Genomic DNA, 26,875 nt, shown 5'->3' on the forward strand with positions numbered 1-26,875 from the left:
TGAACACTACCTCACTATGTTGCTCCCTCTTTGCACTATTTATGTTTATACACTCTATTTCTTACTGCAACTCAGTTTTTTTGTATATTACACTGTACTGCTGTCACAAAACAACAAATTTCATGATGTATGTTGATAATAATAAACCTGATTCTGATTCAGGAGATGGTCACTTAATGACTTCCCTGATCTCATTATGAAGTTTTCAATTATCAGGGATTAACAAAAACATTTATACATTGTCTTCTTGTAACACACATCAAAGTTGCTGGTGAACGCAGCAGGCCAGGCAGCATCTGTAGGAAGAGGTGCAGTCGACGTTTCAGGCCGAGACCCTTCGTCAGGACTAACTGAAGGAAGAGTGAGTAAGGGATTTGAAAGTTGGAGGGGGAGGGGGAGATCCAAAATGATAGGAGAAGACAGGAGGGGGAGGGATGGAGCCAAGAGCTGGGCAGGTGATAGGCAAAAGGGATATGAGAGGATCATGGGACAGGAGGCCCAGGGAGAAAGACAAGGGGTGGGGTGGGGGGGAACCCAGAGTATGGGCAAGAGGTATATTCAGAGGGACAGAGGGAGAAAAAGGAGAGTGAGAGAAAGAATGTGTGCATAAAAATAAGTAACAGATGGGGTACGAGGGGGAGGTGGGGCCTTAGCAGAAGTCGATGTTCATGCCATCAGGTTGGAGGCTACCCAGACGGAATATAAGGTGTTGTTCCTCCAACCTGAGTGTGGCTTCATCTTTACAGTAGAGGAGGCCGTGGACAGACATGTCAGAATGGGAATGGGATGTGGAATTAAAATGTCTGGCCACTGGGAGATCCTGCTTTCTCTGGCGGACAGAGCGTAGATGTTCAGCAAAGCGGTCTCCCAGTCTGCGTCGGGTCTCGCCAATATATAAAAGGCCACATCGGGAGCACCGGACGCAGTATATCACCCCAGTCGACTCACAGGTGAAGTGTTGCCTCACCTGGAAGGACTGTTTGGGGCCCTGAATGGTGGTAAGGGAGGAAGTGTAAGGGCATGTGTAGCACTTGTTCCGCTTACACGGATAAGTGCCAGGAGGGAGATCAGTGGGGAGGGATGGGGGGGACGAATGGACAAGGGAGTTGCGTAGGGAGCGATCCCTGCGGAATGCAGAGAAAGGGCGGGGGGAAGATGTGCTTAGTGGTGGGATCCCGTTGGAGGTGGCAGAAGACTGGTTCTCTGTCATTTTAAGTTAATTGATAACTATGCTACCCATAATTTCATAACTCAAGAATAATCCCAAACAGCCTGCAACATACATTAATAATGCATATTTCCTTTTTATTGCTTAATTACCAACGTTCATGTTGTTAACACATGAAGTTCGTTATTTTTGTTTTAGTTTGTTTAATAAACTTTATCTAAGTGTGCAAAGTACTTCATTTTCCTTTTAGATTTTCGAGTTTTTCTTTTGTGGTAGAGTCTAAAACTGATTTATAAAGTAACAACAAAAATGATGAAGATAATAATTTTAACATTGATTGATAAGGTTATGAAGTATGGTTTGCAAAGTTAAAGATACACTGCAATGGCCCATCTTTTTGCGCACTGGGTCAGCTTGTTGAACTATGGACCACAACCAACCTCCTTCATTAGCAAAAAGGTTGGTGGGTAAATGGAAATAAGGAAAAGGTGCTAAAAGAATTGTGGGCAAAATAAAACAACTACTGTAGAATTACCAATTTGATGGCAGGTCCATAACCAAACAAATTACTTTTTGATTCAGGCAAATTATTTTACAATTCTTAGTGAAGAGGGGGAGGGGGAAGTTTTAAAAACAAAGAAAGGAAGACCTGAAATTGGGACAGAGTAGGAGGATGTTTTTCTTCATCCCTTCATTATTATTGTTGTACATGGTTTAAAGTTACATAACTGCCTCTACAAATGATGCTCCGCTAACAATGGACACTCACTGACTTGGAATGATTGTAAAATAAACGTCAAATCAATCTCAGTGTGCCATCTTCAATTTTTCTCATAGGAAATTGTCTTAACTTTGTAATGAACAGTGTAAATTATAATCACAATTTTAATGATGAATGAATCATAATTAAGTTATCAATAGTTTTATATCACTGCATTAAAATGTATTTATTGGAAAACTGGAATGCACCAGCATATTCTGACTACTTCTCTTGAGCTTAATTTAAAAGTTGCCCATGCCTCAATAAACAGATTAGCCCTGGTAATTCAGAGTGTGTTTACTCCTGGAGCTCTGCTTGGGAGGCACAGCATTGATTAAAAATCTGTGACTAAAATTGTCAGTCTCTGGCAGTTTTACTTTTAATGAAGCATTTAGTTGACTTTTTTTATTTTGGGGCTCTTATCTGCCCATCGCCTTTCAACTTGCAGAATATAGTTTTAAAGGTGGGGTTGAGACGAAGTCCTCAGAATTAGAATGAGGTTTAATATCATCTGCATATGTCGTGAAATTTGCTGTTACATGGGAGCAGCACATTGCAATATATAATAATAAAAGCTGCAAGTTACAGTAAATGTGCCAAGAGGCAGTGTTCATGGGTTCAATGTCCATTCAGAAATCCAATGGCAAAGGGAGAAGCTATTCCTGAATTGCTGAGTGTGTGCCTTCAGGCTCTCGTACCACCTTCCTGATGGTAGCAATGAGAAGAGGGCATGTCCCTGGTGATGGGGGTCCTAAATGATGGATGCTGCCTTTTTGAGGCATCGCTACTTGAAGATGTCCAGGATGCTGATGAGACTAGTGCCCATTATGGAGCTGACTAAGCTTGCAACTTCCCGCAGCGTATTTCGATATTGGGCAGTGACCACCACCCCCCTCACCCCTGTACGAGACAGTGGTGCAGCCAGCTGGAATGCACTCCATGGCACATCTGCAGGAATTTGTGAGTGTCTTTAGTGACATCCCAAGTCTCCTTAAAATGGTTTGAAAAATTCCTCAACAGTTTTGATGATCATTCATGAAGCAAAATTCAATTTACCTTGAAAATGAAATTCAAAAAGACATTTGCCTTCATAAAAATTAGCTTAGTGCTGATTGGAATTTAATTTCTACTGGTGAACTTGCTGTTACTTTTGCTGTCCAAGATCCCAGCAGAAGTCATGTTGGGTGTCACTGAAAATATCAGCAAAAAAAAACAAAATTGTATGCTATTTTAGTGGCAGAACAGAATCTGTATCATGATGTAATTAATAGATAAATCTTTGAACATGAAACATAGGTCTCTGCCTCTTCAGTTTACTGTGTGCCTTGAAATCGTCGGTGGGACTGCATTCAAACAAACCTCAACACTATGAAACGGGAGTGACACTTGTGTGATGGCAAACAGCTGAACTATCTTTTTGACAAGATCAAGCTGCAGTGGGTCCATTTAATAAATCTGGTGGAAATGAAAGGATGAGAAGTGTGATCAAGTGAAATAATGGGAGTCTGGCATATACATCTAAGGATATAATTGATAGCCTTCATAAACACACTGTTTGTGGCTTGCTGTATTACTCAAGAGAACTGTTGAAGTTTTAAAATATTCTTCTGGCTCACTTAAGAAAATACTGCAACGTACCGCTGCCACAAAGCAACAAATTTCATGATATATGCTATTGATATTAAATCTGGTTCTGATTCTGAAACAGAAAGATTTCCCACTGCAAAGAGTTCTTCTAAAGAGAGTGTGTTATATTATCAACATAGATCAAGAAACATTGTCTTCACATTCAGCAATATCTACTGTTGCCTCAGTTCATTTAATTGAATAGATAAAGGTCCACTTTTGAGGATGATCATGGATTTTTACACAACTTTTGTTTTCTGAATTGATAGCATTGTTATTACTCTTGTTAAATATAAATGTTATTGCTGTGGTTTGAGGGAATGATGCTGACTCTGGGGCAGGATGTCTCACATGGTTGTTGTTTCTTCACTAAATGGGAGCAATGCAATGTGGAATGTCCAGCCCATTTTGAGGGCCGACATCATTAAACTAACTGGAGGTTAATAAAAATGGGCACTGTGGGAAGGGTTTCATTGTAAAGGGGTTGGACACAAATTTTATGGAGTTTGGAGGAGCAGTTTGCAATTTAAGAATCACACAAGTCAATTTGCCCTTTACCATTCCGCAGAAACCAGTGAGGCTTCTACCTGATTCACATGGATGCCTCTACTATCCCGCGGGAAGCACCAGAAAGGAAATGGGTCATGAACCACACAATCTGTGTTTTAACTACTTAACACTTCATTCCACTGAGTTTAAGGGATTACACTTCCCCTCCTTCTGATATGTAACTTTTCACAGATGTCATCTTTGAGATGCTGTGTGGTCGATGATGCTACCAATATTGTGCACAGGACCTAATAATGCTAATCTCTGGTCTGTTTCCTACAGCATTTAATTTTTAGGATGCCATCAATTACTAAAGTCTATGGAGCAGCTCCTCAAGGACAGTGATGAAATAACTAATGACAGGTCTTCTTTCAAACCAGGAAAATAACTTCTGACCCAGTCTCATCAATCGTATAGTCAAACTAGACTCTTTTCAGTCTCTCATTTATTTACTCACCCTCTCACTCTCTCTCATGTGTATGAGCACTTGTGCGCACACACACCTGAAAGTCAGTCTGAAAGAAGACCTCACCTTTAATCTTCCACATACAACAAATATCCAAATACCCTCAAAGCTTACTCATTAACTCGCGGTATCCCTGGCCCATGATCATCCAAAATGGGCAAGGAGCATCCAGGATGGTACTGAGAATGCCAGATCTCTTCAAAGTCTTGAAATTCCAACAAAGGCAGTGTTAAGAGTAAGTCTACCCAAACACCTCATCAAGCACTTTGGACCCCAGCCTTGGCAGTGTTTGTGGGTTATCCAACAGCTGCATCAGCCACCACAGAATCTACAGAACTGTAGCTGAAACAAGCCAACCTTAACTTGACAGAACTGTATACAAAACTGATTGGCTTGCCAAAAATTTTAGTGGCAATTTGGAGCCTGCATCGCATATAATCCTCAGTAAAATTGAGTTAGCACAACAGATTTTATTTCCAAAAAGAGCATTATTATTTTAGAACTTATTCAATTAACTGACTTCAAATTACTTGGATGCCATGCTGGGATTTGAACCTGTCATTCAATCAATATTCCAGATTTGTCCATTGCCCAGCAATTTAGTCACAATCCTACTGCACACCCATTTATTTCTGCCAGTTTGGATCAAATTGGCATTCCCAGTGGACAAATGGTCACTTGAGTCATCCATGTGCAAGGGAAATCGCAAAATCATTTTTCAAAAAGAGTAAGTGAATATTGAGGAATCAGAGTAAAAGGAAAACTGAAGGAAAAGATTAATGAAAATATTGAGGAAACAAAAAAATTCATAATTGAAATAATCAAATTTTGTCTAATTTATAATTGTATTTTGTGATATTCGTGTGTTCTATTTTCTACATATTATAATTTAAATAAAGGTGACTTTAAGGTGTGTCGGTATCATAAATCAACCTGGAGCTGTTGCATTAGTTTGTTTTGCTGCATAATTTCCAGCAGAGGCCCTAACTGGGCAAGAAGTTGAGAGCATTAAGAATGAAGGTCCAGTGCATTGTTGTATTCATTTGACAGATCTAACTTAAAAGCATGCTAAAAGAGTTCCTCAGAGCAACATCTCAGAAAATTTGTCACACAAGGGATTCTTAGTTGATATAACCAGGAAATTTGATCAGAGGGAGGTTTTAAGGAAGATTGGGAAAGAGGAGATGAGTGATGATGCGGTGTGGCTGTTCGTAGAATGAGTTCTGGAGATTAAAGCTGAGGCTATCCATAAATGATTAAAATCAAATATGTGTCAGGAACCATTACTGGGGGACTGCAGAGATGGTGGAAAGCTTTGAAACTGAACAAAGTCACGCAGATGTGGAAAAAAAGATGCAGAGAAGAATGTGAAAACAAGAACAGGGATCTTAAGCTACTCAGTTGTGTTCTAAATATAAAGGAATAAGTGCACAGTTTTGAACGTTGTTTCATTCTATCTACACATTAAAGAGTGAAAACAAAATCAACAGGATTGCCTTGGGTCTATATGTTACAGCTATACAGCACAAAAACAGGCCCTTCAGCCCAGCTTGTTATGCCAACCAAATTGCTTCCCGAGCTAGTCCCATCTGCCTGCATTTCGTCAATATCTCTCTAAATCTTAATCATCCATGTACTTACCCATATATGCTTTAAGTGTTGTGTCTGTACCTGTCACTACCATTTCCTCCAGCAGCTCGTTCCATATACCCACCCACCATTTGTGTGAAAGCCCGTCACTCAGGCCCCATTTTCCCTCTAACCTTAAACCTATGCCCTTTTGTTTCAGACTTCCCTATTATGGAAAAAAACCTGCCACCGCACATCTTATCTACTCCCAGTGGCCAATGATGAGATACAAAAGTGGAACCCGATGTGGTCCTCTGCTCCAAATGAACATTCACCTGGCTTTCATTCTTTCATAACCCTTGATTCCCTTAACAGACGTGCTTTCTCCAAGGTGTGCTTTCCACTTTTCCTTAAGTTCATCTTTAGAATTTGATGGGTGGCATATACCAATCTATTCTGCTGCCTGACCTAAAATCACATTCTCTAACTTAATTCACTAACTTGTTACAGGGGACCTTTTTGGGTAGCCAACAATGTCCAATTATAGGTAAAAATGGTCTCACTATGTAATACACAAACTTTCCATTAAAAAGAGGCTCAACAACAATTGTCCACAAATATTTATTCATATATATTCATTTATTTTATTCATTAACCATCTACATTTATACTAGGTGGTCACTTCATTAAATGCCTCCTGTACCTATTAAAGTCAATCCTGAGTGAATGATTGTGGTCTCTGCTGCTGTTGCTCATCCACTTCAAGGTTTGATGTGCTATGCATTCAGAGATGTTCTTCTGCACATTGAAGAACATGTTGTAACACGTGTTTATCTGAGTTACTGTCTCCTTACTCTCAGTTTGAATCAGTCTGACTATTCTCCTCTGACCTCTCTCATTAACAAGGCATTTTAACCTACAGAGCTGCTACGCACTGGATGTTTCTTCTTTATTGCACCATTCTCTGTAAACTTGAGGCTGCTGTGTGTGAAAATCCCAGCGGATCAGCAGTTACTGAGGTGCTCAAACTCGCTGGTCTGGCACCAACAATCGCTCCACATTCAAGGTCACTTAGATCACATTTGTTCCCCATTTTGATGTTTGGTCTGAACAACAACTGACCTCTTGACTATGCCAGCATGTTTTTGGACACTGAATTGCTGCCAGATGATTGGCTGATTAGATATTTGCATTAACGAGCAGGTGAGCAGTTAGCACTGAGTGTATGTCCTTCATAATTTTATAAACCTTTACAAAGTCAACGCTAATCTTCTTAGCTCCAGGAGAAGCAGCACCAGCCTATCCTATCAGCTCAATTTCCCCAGTCCTGCTAACCAGCCTCCAATTTCTTTGATCCTCACCACATTTTTTTGTCTCTTCTCTAATGCATTAATGTTACTGAGAGTTTCTTTTTCTCCAGTCCTGATGAAGGGTCTCAGCCTGAAATGTCAACTGTACTCTTTTCCATAGATGTTGCCTGCCCTGCTGAGTTCCTCCAGCATTTTGTGTGCATTACTGAGGGGTTTGTTGCTTTGAAATCTTCTTTTGCAAAGCATGCCCCACAACCACCTCAAGATTGCTTTCAGAATCTCCTGAACTAAGCCAACAGCAGCTCCTGATAAACAGGAGCGACAAGTTGTGTGAAACCTGTGAATTGCTACCTGGCAGCCTGTTCACACTACAGTCAATGTCTTTTCATTGACTTAAATGCCAGCTACCGATGGTGCATCAAGCTCACGACCTCAGATTTGGAAATCTCAGTGAATATGTTTTTTTTCTCATTTTGAACTGGTCTATTTTCTTCGTATTTGTGTTTTAAGCAGCAAATACTGGGAATGTGCTTTAAGAAGTCAACATTTCATGGCAATTGGATTACCATTGCCAGCTGTTGTCCTACTACCCAACATTAACGTGGAGGACTGAACTCATGCTCTTTAATGAGGGGTGCTTCAGCAATTTGGATCATTTCAATCATCACCTATTTAATGTTGTCAGCTTTTCTTCTGCAAGCTGGCCTCTCAGCTGAGGAAATTCCACTTGGTATTGCAACAAAAACTGTATAAAAAGGCCATTCCGTGTTAAAAAGAGTTCACGCACATACAGTAGGCGGAATGGAAATAAGTCACCCTCTAGCCAGGGGAATTGCCCAAGATGAAAGATATAAAATGCGGGAGGAATATATAAAATGAATTATGTTGATAGATCATTAGCATCAAGCGTGTCACAGATGAGACTTCTGCTTGGAAGTTACTTTGTTAACATTCTAACTCTCTCATTTTCTGGACCATTCCATCTCTCATCCTTTAAAACCTCCTTTTCTTTTCCTTCTGAACAGCTTGAATTTTTCTGAAAGCCCTGTTAAATTCCTTGGCTTGATTTTCTGCGTTTAAGGCCCCATATATAAATGCAGCTGATTACTGCTGTTGTGGTTACGTGATTATTTTGTTAGAACAGTTATTTAAATAAATAACTAAACTCTTCTTCAAACCCTTATGTTAAAAAAAAATAATGTAATAAACATCAGGGGCACCCAAAATCTTTCACGTTAAGGAAACAAAGCAAGTTTTCTGCAATTTGGTAGCTTATTGCCAATACCATAGTCAAGGATGCTCAACCATTTTCCCCCACCTAGATTCTGACTCTTCCTTGTGTTTACACGATGAAAAATTCATTGTAGCTTATGAGTCAATACCTGTATGTTCTTTACTTCAGTTCAATTTAGAATCAGAGCTAGGTTTATTATTACAGTACTGACTTATGTTGTTTTGCGGCAGCAATACATTACTGTGCAGCAGCAATACATTACTGTGCAATACATGAGAAAAACTACTGTAAGAAATATATAAAAAACAAATAGTGCAAAAGAGATCCAAATAGTGGAGTAGTCTTCATAGACCATTCAGAAATTTGATTGCAGAGGGGAAGCAGATGTTCTGAAAACTTTTGAGTGTGCATCCTCAGGCTCCTGTATCTTCTCACTGATGGTAATAATGAGTAGAGGCCATGTCCTGGATGGTGGGTGATGCCACCTTCATGAGGCACCACCTTTTGAAGATGTTCTCGATAATGGGGAGGCTAGTTTCCATGATGGATCTAGCTGAGTCTGCAACCCTTCGCTGCTTTTTCCAATCCTGTGCAATGGATCCTCCATATCAGCTTTTTCCAATCCTGTGCAAAGGATCCTCCATACCAGGTTTTCCAATCCTGTGCAATAGATCCTCCGTATCAGCTTTTTCCAATCCTGTGCAATGGATCCTCTATACCAGGTTTTCCAATCCTGTGCAAGGGATCCTCCATACTAGGTTTTCCAATCCTGTGCAAAGGATCCTCCATACCAGGTTTTCCAATCCTGTGCAATGGATCCTCCATACCAGGTTTTCCAATCCTGTGCAATGGATCCTCCATACCAGGTTTTCCAATCCTGTGCAATGGATCCTCCTTACCAGGTTTTCCAATCCTGTGCAAAGGATCGTCCATACCAGGCAGTGATGCAACCAGTCAGAATGATCTCCACTGTATACCTGTGGAAATTTCCTAGCATCTTTGGTGACATACCAAATCTCCTCAAATTTCTAATGAAGTATAGCTGCTGGTGTGCCTTCTTCGTGATTGCATAAAGGTGTGTCCCTGTCACTGCACAGTTCAAGACAGGTCTATTTTGGCATTTCATAATCTGTCTAGCATATTGTTGTACAGCATATTCATGGAAATCCTTCAATACTGTAACAAAAGGGGTATATTTTGGATGTCTGTACTCAGAGACTTTTGGAACAGACACTAGTATTGAATACTCAAAGGGGTTCTGCTAATTGGGATGTAGTTCTATAAAGTTATCTAACTATATTAAAAATGTGAAAGTGTTTATGGCAGTTGAAACTGTGATTAATCATTTATTGTTGTCTTTGTGTTTTTGAAGTATAAAGCATCATGTTGGGAGAATAAGACTTGCTTGAGATTCTCTTTCTCTCCTGAAGTTTTGTTGTATGAATAGACTTTTATATTACAGTTACAGCATCTATGAGTTTTAGTCCATCACAGCAGAAGCATGGAGTAATCTTGTACAAATGGTGTATTAAGACTTGAACACATGTCAAACACTCGGTCTTGAACCTTCCTTAGCAACACCAAAACCAAAGATTACATTCACTTGACGATGTTACTTGAGATATTTTTCTGCCTATCTTTTGTTGAGGTTGAAGCTGAACAGCTTTGTTTCCTTAACAGAACTCCACTGATAAAGAATTATACCCTGAAGAATATATTCATGTCACAGAAGCACAGGCACTCAATTGCATAATGCTGTTTGTTTTCCTTCCCCCAATAAAACAAAACTTAAAATTGACTATTCTCCAGGATGAGAAATGAAAAGTATCATTTCACACTGGAAATTGACTCAGTTTTCCTGAACTGAGTCACCCCTGTAATCTGAGTTCAAAAGATGACTTCATTCCATTCCACGTGCAACACTCCATGTGAGCCAATATTTCCTGGGAAGCCCTGCACTTTGCACTTTTGGAACAGAATGGTTTTTATCACACAAGACCAAAATGGGACAACTGCTAGTTAAGAATTTCTTTCATCCTTGGGTCCCACCTCACCTTTAGACCTCCTCAATACCAGCACTATATGGCAATTCACTTAATTAAAAACCCATATTTCTGAAGCTCCTCAACTCCAGTCCAGCTGTATATACTGACCCTGATGGAAAACAGGTTCTATAAGACTGTCACAGCTGAGAGTGGAAGTAGGGATAAGCTCCCACTACTTACTGAACGCTCCCAAATTGGTGCATCTCAAATAGCCTCTGACAACAAAGTCCAGCTCTTAGCCTTCAAGGGTGGCTTTGTTACTAAGCCCAGTGGAACCATTTCTACTGACAGGAGAAGGGGTAAAGGCAGGTTATTGGCACCTTAAAACCAGTTGCTTTGGGCAGATGGAACTCATCAGCCATGGTTGACAACTCATCTAGGAAAAGGAAAACTCTGATTTCAAACCTCCACTGCCTTGTGGCTATACCCACTCATGGGAATGGCTTCAGAAGTAAACCCAAAGGAAAAATCTGGAACTGGAGTCACTAAGGCAGTCCGACATTAAGTTCAACACTGACTGGCAACTCCTGCGACACCGCTAGTGCCAAACTATATCAGTCCATGTATTCTTGACAGACCCTGATCACTGGAGGGCCTCAGATGAAAACGTTTTCCTACCAAATCAAGTTTGTTATCAATTCTCCAAATTCACCCAATGACATTATGATTTCCTTGCCCCTCTCCAACCACCTCCACTTCACCAGAAGATTATCTGTCCAGTGCCTGCCCAACCACTGCATTGGCGGACTGCACCAATGGGCAAGGATGATTCAAGGCCAGTCCCAAAAATGAATGCCAGGCACCAAACCAAAAATTTGCAACATGGCTGAAAGAGTCCTCAGTGCCCTTCTTGGAAATGCTATGAGTTCTCAGCGGCTGACTTTTATTTTATTATTTCATTTTATTTTTATTTAGAGATATAGCTTGGTATCAGGCCCTTCTGGCCCAGTGAGCCCACAGCGCCCAATTACATCCATGTGGCGAATTAACATCCTTACCCATATGTCTTTGGAACGTGCGCAGCGCAATGACTCCCCTTAGCACTAATTATTGACAGATAACTTACGCATGCACGTTGATTTGGTTCTCTCTCTGCAAAGTGATTATACAAGTTAACATCTCCTCCTGAGTGTGTGCCTTCATTTATTTGATATATATTTGTACAACAGCAGCTATGGGGAGAACATATAAACTCCTTACAGAGAGTGGCGGAACTGAACCTGGGCTGCTGGTATTGTAATAGTGTTACGCTAACGACTACACAACCGAGCCCTAGCTGAAGGGCTCATCTACCCTCACTTTTATTCCAAGCACACAAGGGCATGTTAGCATTGGGCCTGCAGGAATGTCCAAGCGTGGTTCATGTGAAGATTTTGTTCTAAGCCTCGTTTATTTTCCTCTGCATTGCCTATTGCTCAAAGCTGGCAATAATGACATACGGCTCATGGTAAACCTGGAAAGTTAGTGGCGAAGGAAATGGGAAGGGGGGCACAAACTGACCTTAGAAAGCAATGTGGGAGGCAAATGGCTGGGCAAAGAAAGGAGCCCTGTGGGTCAACAGGAGGATCTTCCACTGACAGTACCCTAAAAGTGACCTGATTTTCCCCACCTTTTTGCTGGTGCATTTAGCAGCACATACCTCCCAAATCCCTGGAAGTGAATTTGTGTTGTGCCTCTTTAAGATGGAGAATCTGTAATTAAACAAAGCTGGTGGCTTTTGGGAGTGCGCTGCATCCCTAACCTATATCCTTGCACACTGGATGCAGTAGGGAAGGGTGGGATCATGATCCGGGAGTGACAAAACTGACAACAATTTTTATAACCCATCTGACCTTCCTGTACCAGTAGGCTGAGTTAAAATGCAGGGTAACATCTAGTGACTATACACAGGCAAAAATTAATTTCAAAGGTAAATGGTGCATTGCTGCTTTAGTTCTAATCGTACAATCAATCTTATGGATTTTTAATAATCTGGGAACACAACATTGAAGTTCAGACTGGACAGCATGTTAATACAATAAAAAGAAACATGATAGAGTATAGAGCACTAGCTATTGATGCTTGTAAACATGATTATTTTAATTACATCCTGAACAAAAAGATACTTTAGACACCTCAAGAGATATCAGGTTCTCCACAGTTTATTATTAACTGCTTCTTCTATTCCTACCACTGTGCAAAACATTACCAAAATTATCTACATCTACATGAAGCTCTGAAAAATATATTTCCTTGCTGGTATTTTTGTTTAAATATCAATATTTATCAAAAGGATCAATTATTGTAAAATGACAAAAAATGAAATGAACAAAAAGAAATCTGGTGTCTTTTTGCGCCGATGGGCAGCAAAATATCTTTAACACGAGTAAGTCTGCAGATGCTAGAAATCCAAAGCAACACACACAAATGCTGGAGGAACACAGCAGGTCAGGCAACATCTATGGAAATGAGTAGATAGTCAACGTTTTGGGTCGAGACTCTTCTTAAGGATGGAGAAGGAAGGGGGAAGATGCCAGAATAAAAAGGTGGGGTGAGGGAAAGGAAGCTAGCTGGAAAGTGACAGGTGACCAGGAGGCGTGGCTTCATCTGCCTATTACATCTCCCTGGGTCTCCTCCTTCCCTTTCTGCCATGCTCCATTCTCCTCTCCTATGAGATCCTTTCTTCTCCAGCCCTTGTCCTTTTCCACCCACCTGGCTTCACCTATCACCTTCCAGCTAGCCTCATTCCCATCTCCCAACCTTTTTATTCCAACAAGTCCTCAGGAAAGGGTCTCGGTCCTAAACGTCGAATATCCATTCATTTCCTTAGATGCTACCTGACCTGCTGAGTTCCTCCAGCATTGTGTGTGTGTGTTGCAAAATATAAGATTATAAGACACGGGAGCAGAATTACATCATGTAGCCCATCAAGTCTGTTCTGCCATTCAATCAAGGCTGATCCTTTTTTCCCTTCCTCAGCCCCACTGCCCATCCTTCTCCCTGTAACCTTTGGTGTCATGTCAAATCGAGAAATGATCAAGCTCTGCCTTAAATACACTAAATGACCTGTCCTCCAGAGCTGTGTCTGGTAATAAGCTCCACAAATTCACCACCCTTTGGCTAAAGAAATTTCTCCACATCTCTGTTTTAAATGGACATTGCTCTGTCCTGAGGCTGTGCCCCCTTGTCCTCGTCTTCCCCCACCATGGAAAACACCCTTTCCACATCTACTCTGTCTCGGCCTCTCAACAGTCAAAAGGTTTCAATTAGATGCCCCCTCATACATCTAAATTCCAGCGAGGAGACCCAGAGATGTCATAAGACCATAAGATATAGGACCAGCAGTAGGCCATTCTGCCCATCGAGTCTGCTCCGCCACTCAATCATGGGCTGATCCAATTCTTCCAGTCATCCCCACTCCCCCGACTTTTCTCCATACCCTTTGATGCCCTGGCTAATCAAGAACCTCTCTATCTCTGCCTTAAATACACCCAATGACTTGGCCTCCGCATCTGCTCATGGCAACCAATTCTACAGATTTACCACCCTCTGACCGAAGTAATTCTTCCGCATCTCTGTTCTAAATAGACGTCCTTCAATCCTGAAGTTTTGCTCTCTTGTCCTAGACTCTCCAATCATGGGAAATAACTTTGCCATATCTAATCTGTTCTGGCCTTTTAACATTCAGAATGTTTCTATGGGATGTCCCCTCATTCTCCTGAACTCCAGGGAATACATTTCAAAAGCTGCCAGACATTCCTCATACGGTAACTCTTTCATTCCTGGAATCATTCTCGTGAATCTTCTCTGATTGTGAATGTCAGTATATCCTATCTAAAATAAGGAGCCCAAAACTGCACACAATACTCTAAGTGTGGTCTCAGGTGTGCCTTATCTCTATCACATCACATCACATCTTCAACATCGCATCCCTGCTCTTGTATTCTATACCTCTAGAAATGAATGCCAACATTGGATTTGCTTTCTTCACCACCAACTCAACCTGGAGGTTAACCTTTAGGATATCTTGCACAAGGACTCTCAAGTCCCTTTGCATCTCTGCATTTTGAATTCCCTCCCCATCTAAATAATCATCTGCCGTTTATTTTTTCCACCAAAGTGCATGACCATACACATTCCAACATTGTATTTCATTTGCCACTTCTTTGCCCATTCACCTAAACTATCTAAGACTCTCTGCAGGCTCTCTGTTCCCTGAACACTACCCACTCCTCCACCTATCTTTGTATCATCGACAAATTTAGCCACAAATCCATTAATCCCATAGCCCAAATCACTGTCATACATCGTAAAAAGCAGCAGTCCCAACACCGACCCCTGTGGAACTCCACTGGTAACTGGCAGCCAGCCAGAACAGGATCCCTTTATTCACACACTCTGTTCTCTGCCAATCAGCCAATGCTCCACCCATGTTAGTAACTCCCCTGTAATTCCATGGGCTCTTATCTTGCTAAGCAGCCTCATGTGCAGCACCTTGTCAAAGGCCTTCTGAAAATCCAAGTACACCACATCTACTACATCTCCTTTGTCTACCCTGCTTGTAATTTCCTCAAAAAATTGCAGTAGGTTTGTCGGGCAGAATTTGCCTTTCAGGAAACTATGCTGGCTTTGGCCTATCTTGTCATGTGCCTCCAGGTACTCCATAATCTCATCCCTAACCATCGATTCCAACAACTTCGCTATCACTGATGTCAGGCTAACAGGTCTATAGTTTCATTTCTGCTGCCTCCCACCCTTTTTAAACGGTGGAGCAACGTTTGCAATTTTCCAATCATCTGGTGCAATGCCAGAATCTATTGATTCTTGAAAGATCATTGTTAATCCCTCCACAATCTCTCCAGCTACTTCTTTCAGAACCCAGGTCCAGGAGATTTTTCCATTCTCAGACCATGAAGCTTCCTGAGCACCTTCTAGGTCATAATTTTCACTGCATATACTTCACTTCCCTGACACTCTTGAATGTCTGATATACTGTAGATGTCTTCCACTGTGAAGACTGATGCAAAATATGCATTCACTTCCTCTGACAACTCTGCTTCTCTCATTATAATATCTCCAGCATCATTTTCTATTGGTCCTATATCTACCCTCGATTCTCTTTTACCCTTTATATACTTAGAACAGCTTTTAGTATCTTCTTTGATATTAGTCGTCAGCTTCCATTTATAACTCATCTTCTCCTTCCTAATGACCTTAGTTTCTTTCTGCAAGTTCTTATAAGCTTTCCAATCCTCTATCTTCCCACTGACTTTGGCTTCCTGTATGCCCTCTCTTTTGCCTTTACTTTGGCTCTGTCTTCACTTTTCAGCCACAGTAGTGTCCTTCTTCCATTCAAACATTTCTTCTTTTTTGGAATTTATCTGTCTTGCTCTTCCTTCATTTTTCACAGAAACATTCCTCTATGTTTCATTCGCAGAATCATTCTTGTGAACTTCCTCTGAACCCTCTCCAATGCCAGCACATCTCTTCTAAGATGAGGAGCCCAGAACTGTTCACAATACTCAGGGTGAGGCCTTAGCAGTGCCTTATAAAGCCTCAGCATCACATCCTTGCTCTTGTATTCTGGACCTCTTGAAACAAATGCTGACATTGCAGACCCGAAACGTCGACTGTACGTCTTCCTAGAGATGCTGCCTGGCCTGCTGCGTTCACCAACAACTTTGATGTGTGTTGCTGACATTGCATTTGCTTTCCTCACCACCAACTCTACCTGCAAGTTAACCCTTAGAGTGTTCTGCACAAGGACTCTCAAGACCCTTTGCATCCCAGATTTTAGGATTTTCTTCCCATTTAGAAAATAGTCTCACATTTATTGCTACTCCTAAGTGCACGACCATGCATTTTCCAACATTATATTTCATTTGCAACTCTTTTGCCCATTCTCCTAATCTGTCTAAGTGTTTCTGGAGCCTACCTGTTTCCTCAACACTACTTGCCCCTCCACCAATCTTCGTATTATCTGCAAACTTGGCAATAAAGCCATCTATTCCATCATCTGAATCATTGATATAGACCATAAAAAGTCGTCCCAACACCGATCCCTGCGGGACACCACTAGTCACTGGCAGCCAACTAGAAAAGGATCCTTTTATTCCCACTCACTGCCACTAACTAAACAGCCAATGATCTAACCATGCCAGTAACTTTCCTGTAATGCTAAAAGCTCTTAACTTGATAAGCAGCCTCATATGTGGCACCTTGTCAAAGGCCTTCTGAAAGTCCAAATATATAACATCCACTAAATCCCCTTTATCTATCCTACATCTCCCGATATCTCCTCAAAGAATTCCAACAGGTTTGCTACGCAAGATTTTCCCTTAAGGAAACCAATTCCGAGTTTGTCCTATCTTGTCCTGTGTCACTAAGTACTCCATAACATTATGCTTAACAACTGACTCCAACATCTTCCCATCCAGTGAGTCCAGTTAAACTGGTCTATAATTTCCTTTCTGCTGCCTTCCTCCTTTCTTAAAGAATGGAGTGACATTTGTAATTTTCCAGTCCGCTGGCACCATGTCAGAGTCCAATGATTTTTGCCAGATAATTACTAATGCCTCCACTATCTCTACTGTTACATCTTTCAGAACCCTGGGGTGCAGTTCATCTGACCTGGGTGACTTTTGTACCCTTAGGTCTTTCAGCTTTTTGAGCACCTTCTCCCTTGTAATAGTAACTACACTCACTCCTCTTCCCTCACACCTTTCAACATCTGACACACTCTCATCGCTCTTTTAGTTTTCACATATTTGAATAAAGATATTACTATCCACTTTGATATTGTTTGCTAGCTTGCTTTCATAGTTCATCTTTTCCCTTCTAATCATTCTTTTATTTGTTGTCTGTAGGGTTTAAAGCTTCCCAATCCTCTCTCCTCCCACTAAATTTTGCTTTTTTGCATGCCCTCTCTTTTGCTTTTACATTAGTTTTGACTCCCCTTGTCAGTCACTGTTGTACTATTTTGCCATTTGAGTATTTCTTTCTTTTTGGAATACATCTACTGTATCCTGCACTTTCCTCATTTTTCCTAGAAAGTCACGCCACTGCTGCTCTGCTGTCATGCCTGCCAGAATCTCTTTCCATTTCACTTTGGCCAACTCTTATTTCATACCACTGTAATTTCCTCTACTCCACTGAAATATAGCTACATCAGACTTTACTTCCTCCCTATCAAATTTCAAGTTGAACTCAGTCACATTGTGATCACTGTCTCCAAAAGGTTCTTTCAGATTAAGCTCCCTAATCAACTCTGCTTCATTACATAACACCCAATCCAGTATAGCTGATCCCCCGGTAGGCTTAACGACAAACTGCTCTAACAAGCCATCGCGTAGGCATACAACAAACTCTTGGGATCCATTTCCAACCTGATTTTCCCAATCAACCTGCATGTTGAAATCTCCCATGACTATCATAACACTGCCCTTTTGACACAGCTTTTCTATTTCCTGTTGTAATCTGTGGTCCACATCCCAGCTACTGTTGGGAGATCAGCATATAACTGCCATCAGGGTCTGTCTACCCTTGCGGTTTCTTAACTCAACCCACAAGGATTCAATATCATCTAATCCTATGTCACATCTTTCCACTGATTTGATGCCATTCTTTACCAGCAGAGTCATGCCACCCCACTGCTGACCTTCCTATCCCTCTGACACAACCTGTAACTGTGGACGTTCAGCTCCCAACTATAACCATTCTTCAGCCACAATATCACACCTAACAATGTGAAACAGTGCATCAAGGTCATCCACCTTATTTCTTATACTCCGTGCATTGAAATATAACACTTCAAGTGCTGCATTTGCATATTGTACTAAATATCTTTGCTGTCTTCCAGTGGCAAGCAATGCTATTGGATCATGAAATGGATACTTGTTGGGAATATCCTTGTTAGTTCTCCTGATTAGATGCCATACTTTACTCAAAGATGGGAGGACGATAGAAAACCACAAATATAAGCAAATTAGGCTTATATCAGAGAGAGAGGGAAATAGTTAGAAACTACTATTATAAATAAGCAAAGGCACTTAAAAAGAAATTAAAGGTAATCAAGCAAAGTCAACATAGTTTTGCGAAAAGGAAGTCATGCTTGACTGATTTGTTTTAGAGTTCATGGTGGCCTTTATTGTGAAAGCGGTTGGAGTTTATGAATAGGGAGGTATTGTTTAAGTTGGCCAGGATATTGGTGAGGCCAGCCAGGTAAAACTGTAAAGTTTTCGTCCCCTTACTTAAAATGGACATAGTAGCATTGGAGGCAGTTCAAAGCAGATTTACCAGGCTAATTCCTGGGATGAGAAAATTTTCTTGTCAAAAGAGCATAGACCGTTTGAGGATACAAGAGACTGCAGATGCAATAAACAATTTTCTGAAGGAGATCACTGGGTTGAGTGGTTTTTGTGAAGGCACAGGGGTATGAGACATTTTGAGTTGAAACCATGAATCAGGATTGAGAGTGGAGAGGAGAGAAGGAACGGTGTGACAGGAGCCTGAGGTGATTGATGAACAGAGGAAGGGTGAAGGATAAGAGTTAGGTCAAGCCAGACTGTGGAGCAGGTGTCTGAACTTGGAGACTGTGGTTGAGGTATGATAAAGGAAAACAGATATTACTTCCCTCTAGGTCCCCTTCTCCTTCTCTTTCCCCTATAATCTACTCTTCTTTCCTATCAGATTCTCTCTTCTCTAGTCCTTCACCTTTCCTGCCCATCTGGCTTCACCTATCACTTTCCAGCTAGCCTCCTTCCCCTTCCTCCACTTTTTAATTCAGGCATCTCGCCCCTTCTCTCTCAGTCCTGAAGAAGAGTCTTGGTTTGAAATGGCGACTATTTATTATTTTCCACAGGTGCTGCCTGTCCCTCTGAGTTTCTTCAGCATTTTGTGTGTGTTGCTTTGGATTTCCAGCAGCTGCAGATTTTCTCATGTTTGTGACAGTTGCTAAATATGTTCAAAAGAAAGACTGATCAAAAATTAAGTTGTGAAGTGGACATCAGGAGGAAAGGACAGAACATTGCTGAATTAAATGAGTGGGCAAAGATTTGGCAAATGGATTATAATGTGGGAAAATGGAAAATTTGGCAAGTAAAATAAAAAAGTATTGGTAACTAGTGAAAGGTCTAATACAGTGGGATTGTGACATTTTGATAAATGGCCAGTATGCATGTATATAAACAATTTGGAAAGGTAATAGAATGCTATTGAATATTGCCAGGAATATACTTTAGAACAGTGAAGTTTAATAACACTAAAAACACCTTTTCTGAAGTAAATTCTGGTAAATTTTCACTGCAAACAATGAAGAAGTGAGCGAAGGTGAAGTGAATTCGAGAGATGAACCATGCTGGTACATTGAAGAATCAAAGTAAATGGAGTGAGCCATTCAGAGATGAGAAGTTGAGGTAGAGGAGCTCTGTTGCCCAAACAACTGGCCCAAGGTGTGAGGTTGGAATGCTCTGGGCGCCGAGCTGAGTTGGCGAAATCAGAATGGCTTCAGGCTGAGCAGCGAAATCTGGGCCTGAAACAAATTGCTGGTTGGCGTGGTCTAGGCCTGGAGCATTTTACTATGCAAGGGCCTGGGTCTTAGGGCAAGGTGCAGTACTCTTTGGACAATTTTCATGCTGGCTCAGATGGACCGGAAGGACATTGCTCGCTCTCCCGTGAGGTTCACTCCTCAATCTATGGCGCTGAAGCTACAAAGACTGCCCCAGCTGCTGTACTTCAGCGTCTGCTAATATGATGGACTGACACTGAGGCTTTGGGCCTGCTCCAGGGTTTGGATTTAAGGACTCACTTTTGGTTCGGAATGCTGTTGCTCACTTCTTCTGTTTGAATAATTGTGTTTTTTATCCCTTTCTCTGCACATTAGGTGTTGGTCGTTTTTTTTAAATTGGGTTCTTTCAGATTTATTGCTTTGTTGCTGTCTGTAAGCAAACAAATCTCAAGGTTGTATAATTTATACATTCTTTGATAATAAATGTACTTGGAATCCTTTGAAACTTTGACTTGTATAGAGCATTGGTTAAAAACAGTTCTGGAGAACTCAGTCAGTATGTAAATACATTGGAAAGAGACCAGTAAAGATAGGTAAGGGAGAACCAAGAATGAGTGTGTTATCTTAGAAACAAAGGTTGGATGGGCTGGGTGATTCCATGGGAATTTTGACAAACCAGAAAGAAACCTCATTGAGACATATCTTATCTTAAGTGGTCTTGACAGGGTGGGTGTGGACAGCAAACTTCCACTTGTGGAGACTTTGGAACTTGAGGTCAGAGTTTTTGGAACACTAATCTTCAGAGTGGTGGAACCAGAGTTTTAAAATATATTAAATCACTGAGAAATAGATTCAAGATAAGCAAATGAGTGAATGGTTATAAAGGCTGGAGGGAAAGAAGAGTTGAAAATACAATCAGATCAGCCAAAATCACATTGAATAGCAGGGCAGGCTTATGGACCAAGTAGCTTACTCCAGTCCATAATTAATATATGCATTTGAATTCAGCAAAAAGGAATGAAAGGCACACATTTGCCAGCTTATTTCCATAGCAGCAGATGGCTGGGTGAATCTGTGAAGACATTTCCATCGATTTTTTAAAATAAACCTCAAATCTAGCTAAGCGTCAAAGCCAGGCTATCTTGTACTTTAAATGAATAGTGCGTCTTGGATAAGGGAATGATTAGTTATGGCACATTGAGAGCGGCTGCACAGAACCAAAGTCATGAGATTACCTTCTCTTTCTCTCATCCACCTGTCTGCAAATTTCCTGCCAACGTCTGTTTAGCTCACTTAGTTTCTCCTTGAGGATGTCACCATCAGGTTTTGATGACTGTCCAATAATCTCCTCTCCCGTCACATTCAAACGAGCGACAGCACTCTTCTGGATTCCAATTCCATTCTGTAATTCCTGCCAAGCAAAAACAAAGAGGATTTAGTTCTCTGGCTGAAAAACCCTCCAGATAAGTTAAAAAGGTAACATCCAGCATGCAGAGCAAGACCATGGCAGAGCTACAAAAATATAGATATGATAAAAGTATCACAATCAGGCAGAAACACATGAATGTTTCTGTCCCTGTATCATTCATCACGTGGCAAAAAAAAAGCTTTCTGAAACACTTCAGATGCATCTCAGTTTTGGAGAAATCTACAAAGGAATACAGGATACTGTAAATAGGGCACCTTGTGATTCTGATATATTAACATTGAATACTATCAATAATTTCCATGACCTTCACAATGTACCTTTGGACAAGATAAATGAATCAACATTAAATGTTCTTGTGAAAAATTATGGGGAGCCAGTAATAATTAATGTAATTTAAAATTAATAAATTTAGATACAATATTTTTAATGAATCAATTGCCTGCAATATAAAATACACGTATAGAAATTTACCTACGAACAGTAAGCTCTAATTTACAAAGGAAAACACAGCAGGGTGGCAAACATCAATTAAATTCACCAAACTTAAAATGCAGACATCCCATTCAAAGATCTGTGATGGGAAGAGATCAGATGGCAGACTGAGGAAAAAATGCAAGGGTGTGCTCAAAGCCTCCTTTAAGAAGTGCATCATAACCTCTAATTCCTGAGAAATTCTGATCCATGATCAGTCAAGCGGAGCAGACTTCTGGATGGCTTTGGGAACCTTGAGTCTGTGCACTGTGAGCCTGCTGAATTCCCATGTTAGTTGGGGAAGGAGTCCTACTCCCCACTGACTATCCGTTCTCCCGTTTCATTAGGCATCACCTGCCCCTTCTGTGGCACACTCTCCCATACTGGCTGCATCAGTCATTTCAAAACCCACAAAACCAGAGTGAAAGCAATCACCTTGACCCCAAGAGCTGCTGAAGAAGGTGGTGACAATGACTGAATCTGTGCCTGATAAATCTGAAGTAACACGCAAAGGTGTCTGGTGTGAGAGAAATAAATGCTGGGCTAAAATTTTACAATTTGCTGCGCACAACTTCGCCTTGTTTTCTTTGCCACAGAGAATAACAGAAAATTAGACTCTCAGTTCAATTATTGAGGGTCTACTGAATGCAATTATCCTACTACCAGCAACATTTTCGCTCCAAAGGACAAACAAATTAATGAACACAATGATAAATCTGTCAGTGCCAGCATCTGACATTAAAGTAGGACAAGGCGCCAAATGAGACTAAAGAACCTCCATTCAGATTTGCTGCAGTATTTTCAGTGAGATACTAAAATCATTAACCTATCTATGTTTGTCCTGGTTCATTACAGGAACATTCTGGACTTTGTTTGATCCAATTCTATCAGGATCATTTAAGTGAAAATGCTGGGACAAAACAAAAATACTTGTTAACATAATAAAGAACAAATCATAACTGTACTTGGAAACTTTTGGGATATATTTTATTATGCTTTGGAAAAGGTGAATGACCTTGCATGAATCTATTTCTCCTGTTACCTTGCTTACTTCACTTCTGAGCATAACACATTCCATCACAATGACTGCATCCAATTGCCTCTTAAGATTATTTATATTTTGATGACCTACTGGGATGATCTGTTACATAAATCTGTCCTCCGCACTCTTTGCCAGAATCGCTTCCATTTGACCTCTTATTGCCCACTTCCAAATTTTAATGTGGTTTGCTTTAAATACCCACAAAGATGAACAATACTTCTCAATCAATTTTGCTAATGCCCTCAATATTCATTTGACTGCAGCTTAAGCATTTCATGGTCTCCAGCAGAACATGATCTGTTCTCAATGACATCACTGACAGTGTTTGCTTAAGGAGGAAACTGATTGACAAGAAGGTGACCAGTTAAGAACTATCCAATCACAGAATGGCAACAGTTGAGAATCATTGGAGTAGGTGACAGCTCTCTACAAGAGAAATGCAGTGGGTCTCATTCACCTACTTTTCCCTGTAACACTGTAATATTTTTTCTTTCATGGAACAAAAATGTTTGCCTTGTCACCACTGGTTCTTCTACCAGTCATTTCATAACTGTGCCCATTTCTCAAGCTTGCCACCAGTGGAAATAATCCTGTTTCACACATTATCTACCCCTTGGCTCCAAGAAAAACAAACTCAACTTTAACAGCCTTACATTAAATCAAAAGTCCCTCAAACCATCAGGAATGTACGGAAGTCTATTTGACCCTCTTTTCAGACCTTTGCTTCCTCTCTGACATTTCCAGTATTGGAGAGAATTTGATGCAATACTCTAGTTTTATAAAGTGCCAGTGTTTTATAAAGTTATGTTTCATCATAACTTCCCTGCTTTCTACTTAATAGCTCAAGATGCTTTTGTACTTAACTGTTTCTTCAATCCAGCCTTCAAACATTTCCTAATTATATTTCCAGCTCTCAATTTTTCTTCAATTTAAAATCTGATCTTTACTATTTTATCCTTACTGTTTTAACCTTCATTTTATCCTAACTGTTCTTACCTTTTTACATTTAATCAAAACACACCACTTCGCACTTCTTAAAAAAATTTTTATCTGCCATGTGCCTCCCCCAGCCTGTTTATGTCATCTGTAAATCCATCACCACTCTGCAGAATCTTCACCACTCATTCAATTATCCCTGAGCACCTAAGTGCAAGTCATTAAAATGCACCAGTGAAATCAACGGTTACAGCCTTGGGCAACACGTTAGTCTACCTTATTTCAGCTTTGAGAATTGTCACTTTGCCACAGTTCTCTACTTTTTGTCCCTCTTGGTCAATTTATGATCCTATAGCCACATTTATTTTTATTTCTCAGGCTTCAGCACCACTGACAATGACATTACGTGGCATTCTATCTTTTACAGCTATTTGTATCATCAATCTTCTTGGTTATGTCAACAGAAAAATCAAGTTTCTTTCACATGATTTGGTGAGTTTGACAGGTTGATCTGATCATAGACTCTGTGCAATTCAGTAGACATCATTAGTAACTGAAAAGCTTTGAGAGAACCATGACATACCCACACATGCCCCTACATTTCCAGATGACTCTGTAATTTCAGTCTCTGCGTCTGATGTCTGGGCTTCCTTCAAAAGGGTAAATCCAGGAAAATCATCCAGTCAAGACAGCATGCCAGGCTGAGTACCAAAATTTGTGTGGTCCAACTGGCTGAAGTACTTATTCAACCTCTCACTTCTGTGGCCAGGGGTCCCCACTTACTCTAAAGAGGCATCTATTGTACTTGCGCCCAAGAAGAGCATGATGACCTGTCTCAATGACTACTGCCTGCCGGCACTTACATCAGCCATAAGGAAGGTAATGAGGTGCTTTGAGAGGTTGATAATGGAGCAAATCAACTTCTGCCTCAGCGATGACCCGGAAGCACTCCAATTCGCTTCCTGCCACAACATGTCAGCAACAGATGTGATTTCTCTGACTCTTCCCTCTGCCATGGAGCATCTGGACAACAGGAACTTGTACATCAGGCTGCTGTTCACTGACTACAGCTTGACATTCAAGACAACCACCCCATCCAAGCTCATTGTCAAGCTTTAAGACCCCGGTCTCTGTGTCTCCCTTTCAAATGGATTTTTAACTTCCTCATAGGCAGACCTCAGTCAGTGACGATTGGTACTAACATCTCATCCTCACTTATCTTCAGCACAATTCCACCTCAAGGCTGTGTGCTTAGTCTCTCCTCTGTACACACATGATTGCATGACTAGGCACAGCTCCAATGCCAGTTTCAAATTTGTGATGACGCTACTGTTGATGAACATAACAGGCGGTGATAAGTCAGCTTACCAAAATGAGATAGAACACATGATTGAGTGGTGCCACAAACACAACCTCTCATTCAATGTCAACAAAACTAAAGAGCTGATTGTTGACTCTAGAAAGGGGAAGGAGGACGAATATGTGCCAGTCTACAGTAGTGTGAGGGAAGGGAAGGGGTCAATGGTGGAGAGAGTCAGCAACTTTACATTCTTGGGCATTTAGATTGAATGATCTGTCCTGGGCTTAGCACATAGATGTGTGCCAGAGTCTTTACTTTCATAGGAGGTGAAGGGGGTACAGCTTCTAACTAAATGCCAACAAATTTCTGCATATGTACTGTTGAAAGTATCTTGACAGGTTGCATTATGGTCTGGTATTGCAATTTGAATGTGTATGAATGTAAGAAGCTGCAGAGGGTAATGGACCCTGCCCAATATATCACAGGTTACCATTGCTAGTGGCTACAGGCAGCAGTGCCTCGAGGGTAACATCCATCTTAAAGGTTCTGCACCACCTGGTTCAAAAGTAGCTACTTCCCTTCAACCGTTCAGTTCTTGAACCAACCAGCAAAATCCTAATCGCTGCAGTTTACCACCACATTATTAATTACTTTGAACTAAAATGGACTTGGTATTTTTTTGTTCTAACTGTATTTTTTGTCAAAGATGTGTATAATTCAAGCCGATGTTTCTCACGTGCCTGTGATGCTGCTGCAATTTTCATTGCACCTGTGAGACACGAACTTGTGCTTGCGTGTGACACTATATTGACCTTGACATGGGGTTGGGGGTAGAGAGGGCATGTGACCATGCCAGGTGCATGATCATATAAGTATCAAAGCCATGACCTTCAAATACAGCAACCATTTGATGCAAGATTTATTCTTTCCTATAACTGAAATGGAAACCATCCCATTGCAATTAAATGTTTGAGGGGGGAGGGGTTGCTTTACTATCACCTCACATGAAATGAACGAATTCAACAAAAAAAAAGCTTGCCTTGTTGGAATTTGTAGAGTTCAATTCACTTGTTTTGAAAACTACTAATCTCAATGTGGTCACCTTCATTTATTTGTTGATCAGATTCTCCTGAATTTGTTCTTTGACTCTGCACTCAATCTGCATTAAGTGCATCATGTTTGCTAATGTCTTTTAAACAGCACCGTTTGAGGAATTAAACGGTAGGACTACACCACATTTGAAACAGCAATACATTCAAGCAGTGTTAGGACAAGTGTTTTCCTCTACAGAGCATGGTACTGTAAACTGAAAACTAAAGCATCCCACAGCACAGGAAGGGGTCAAATCAAAAAGTTAATTTACTCCATCTGCCCTATGACCATGATCTGCCTATTTTAGATACTATCATGGGAGACAACTGTACCTTCTCAGCTTGAGGATGTGTTCATTGAAGGAGAAAACTAGTCATGGGCAAAAAGTACATGC

The 26,875-nt window shown here is 40.8% G+C and overlaps 1 protein-coding gene across 9 annotated transcripts in view; it reads right to left on the minus strand.

The window, feature by feature from the left end:
• dmd (dystrophin) overlaps positions 1–26,875 on the minus strand; it is a 1,998,855-nt gene that overhangs the window by 565,571 nt on the left and 1,406,409 nt on the right. For all 9 annotated transcript variants that reach the window (XM_063050913.1, XM_063050911.1, XM_063050907.1 and 6 more), the window contains one exon: positions 21,447–21,622. In XM_063050913.1, coding sequence (XP_062906983.1) covers positions 21,447–21,622 — 176 coding nt within the window. The remainder of the gene's footprint in view (positions 1–21,446; positions 21,623–26,875) is intronic.

Source organism: Mobula hypostoma, chromosome 6, assembly GCF_963921235.1.
Source record: "Mobula hypostoma chromosome 6, sMobHyp1.1, whole genome shotgun sequence".
NCBI classification, from domain to species: Eukaryota; Metazoa; Chordata; class Chondrichthyes; order Myliobatiformes; family Myliobatidae; genus Mobula; species Mobula hypostoma.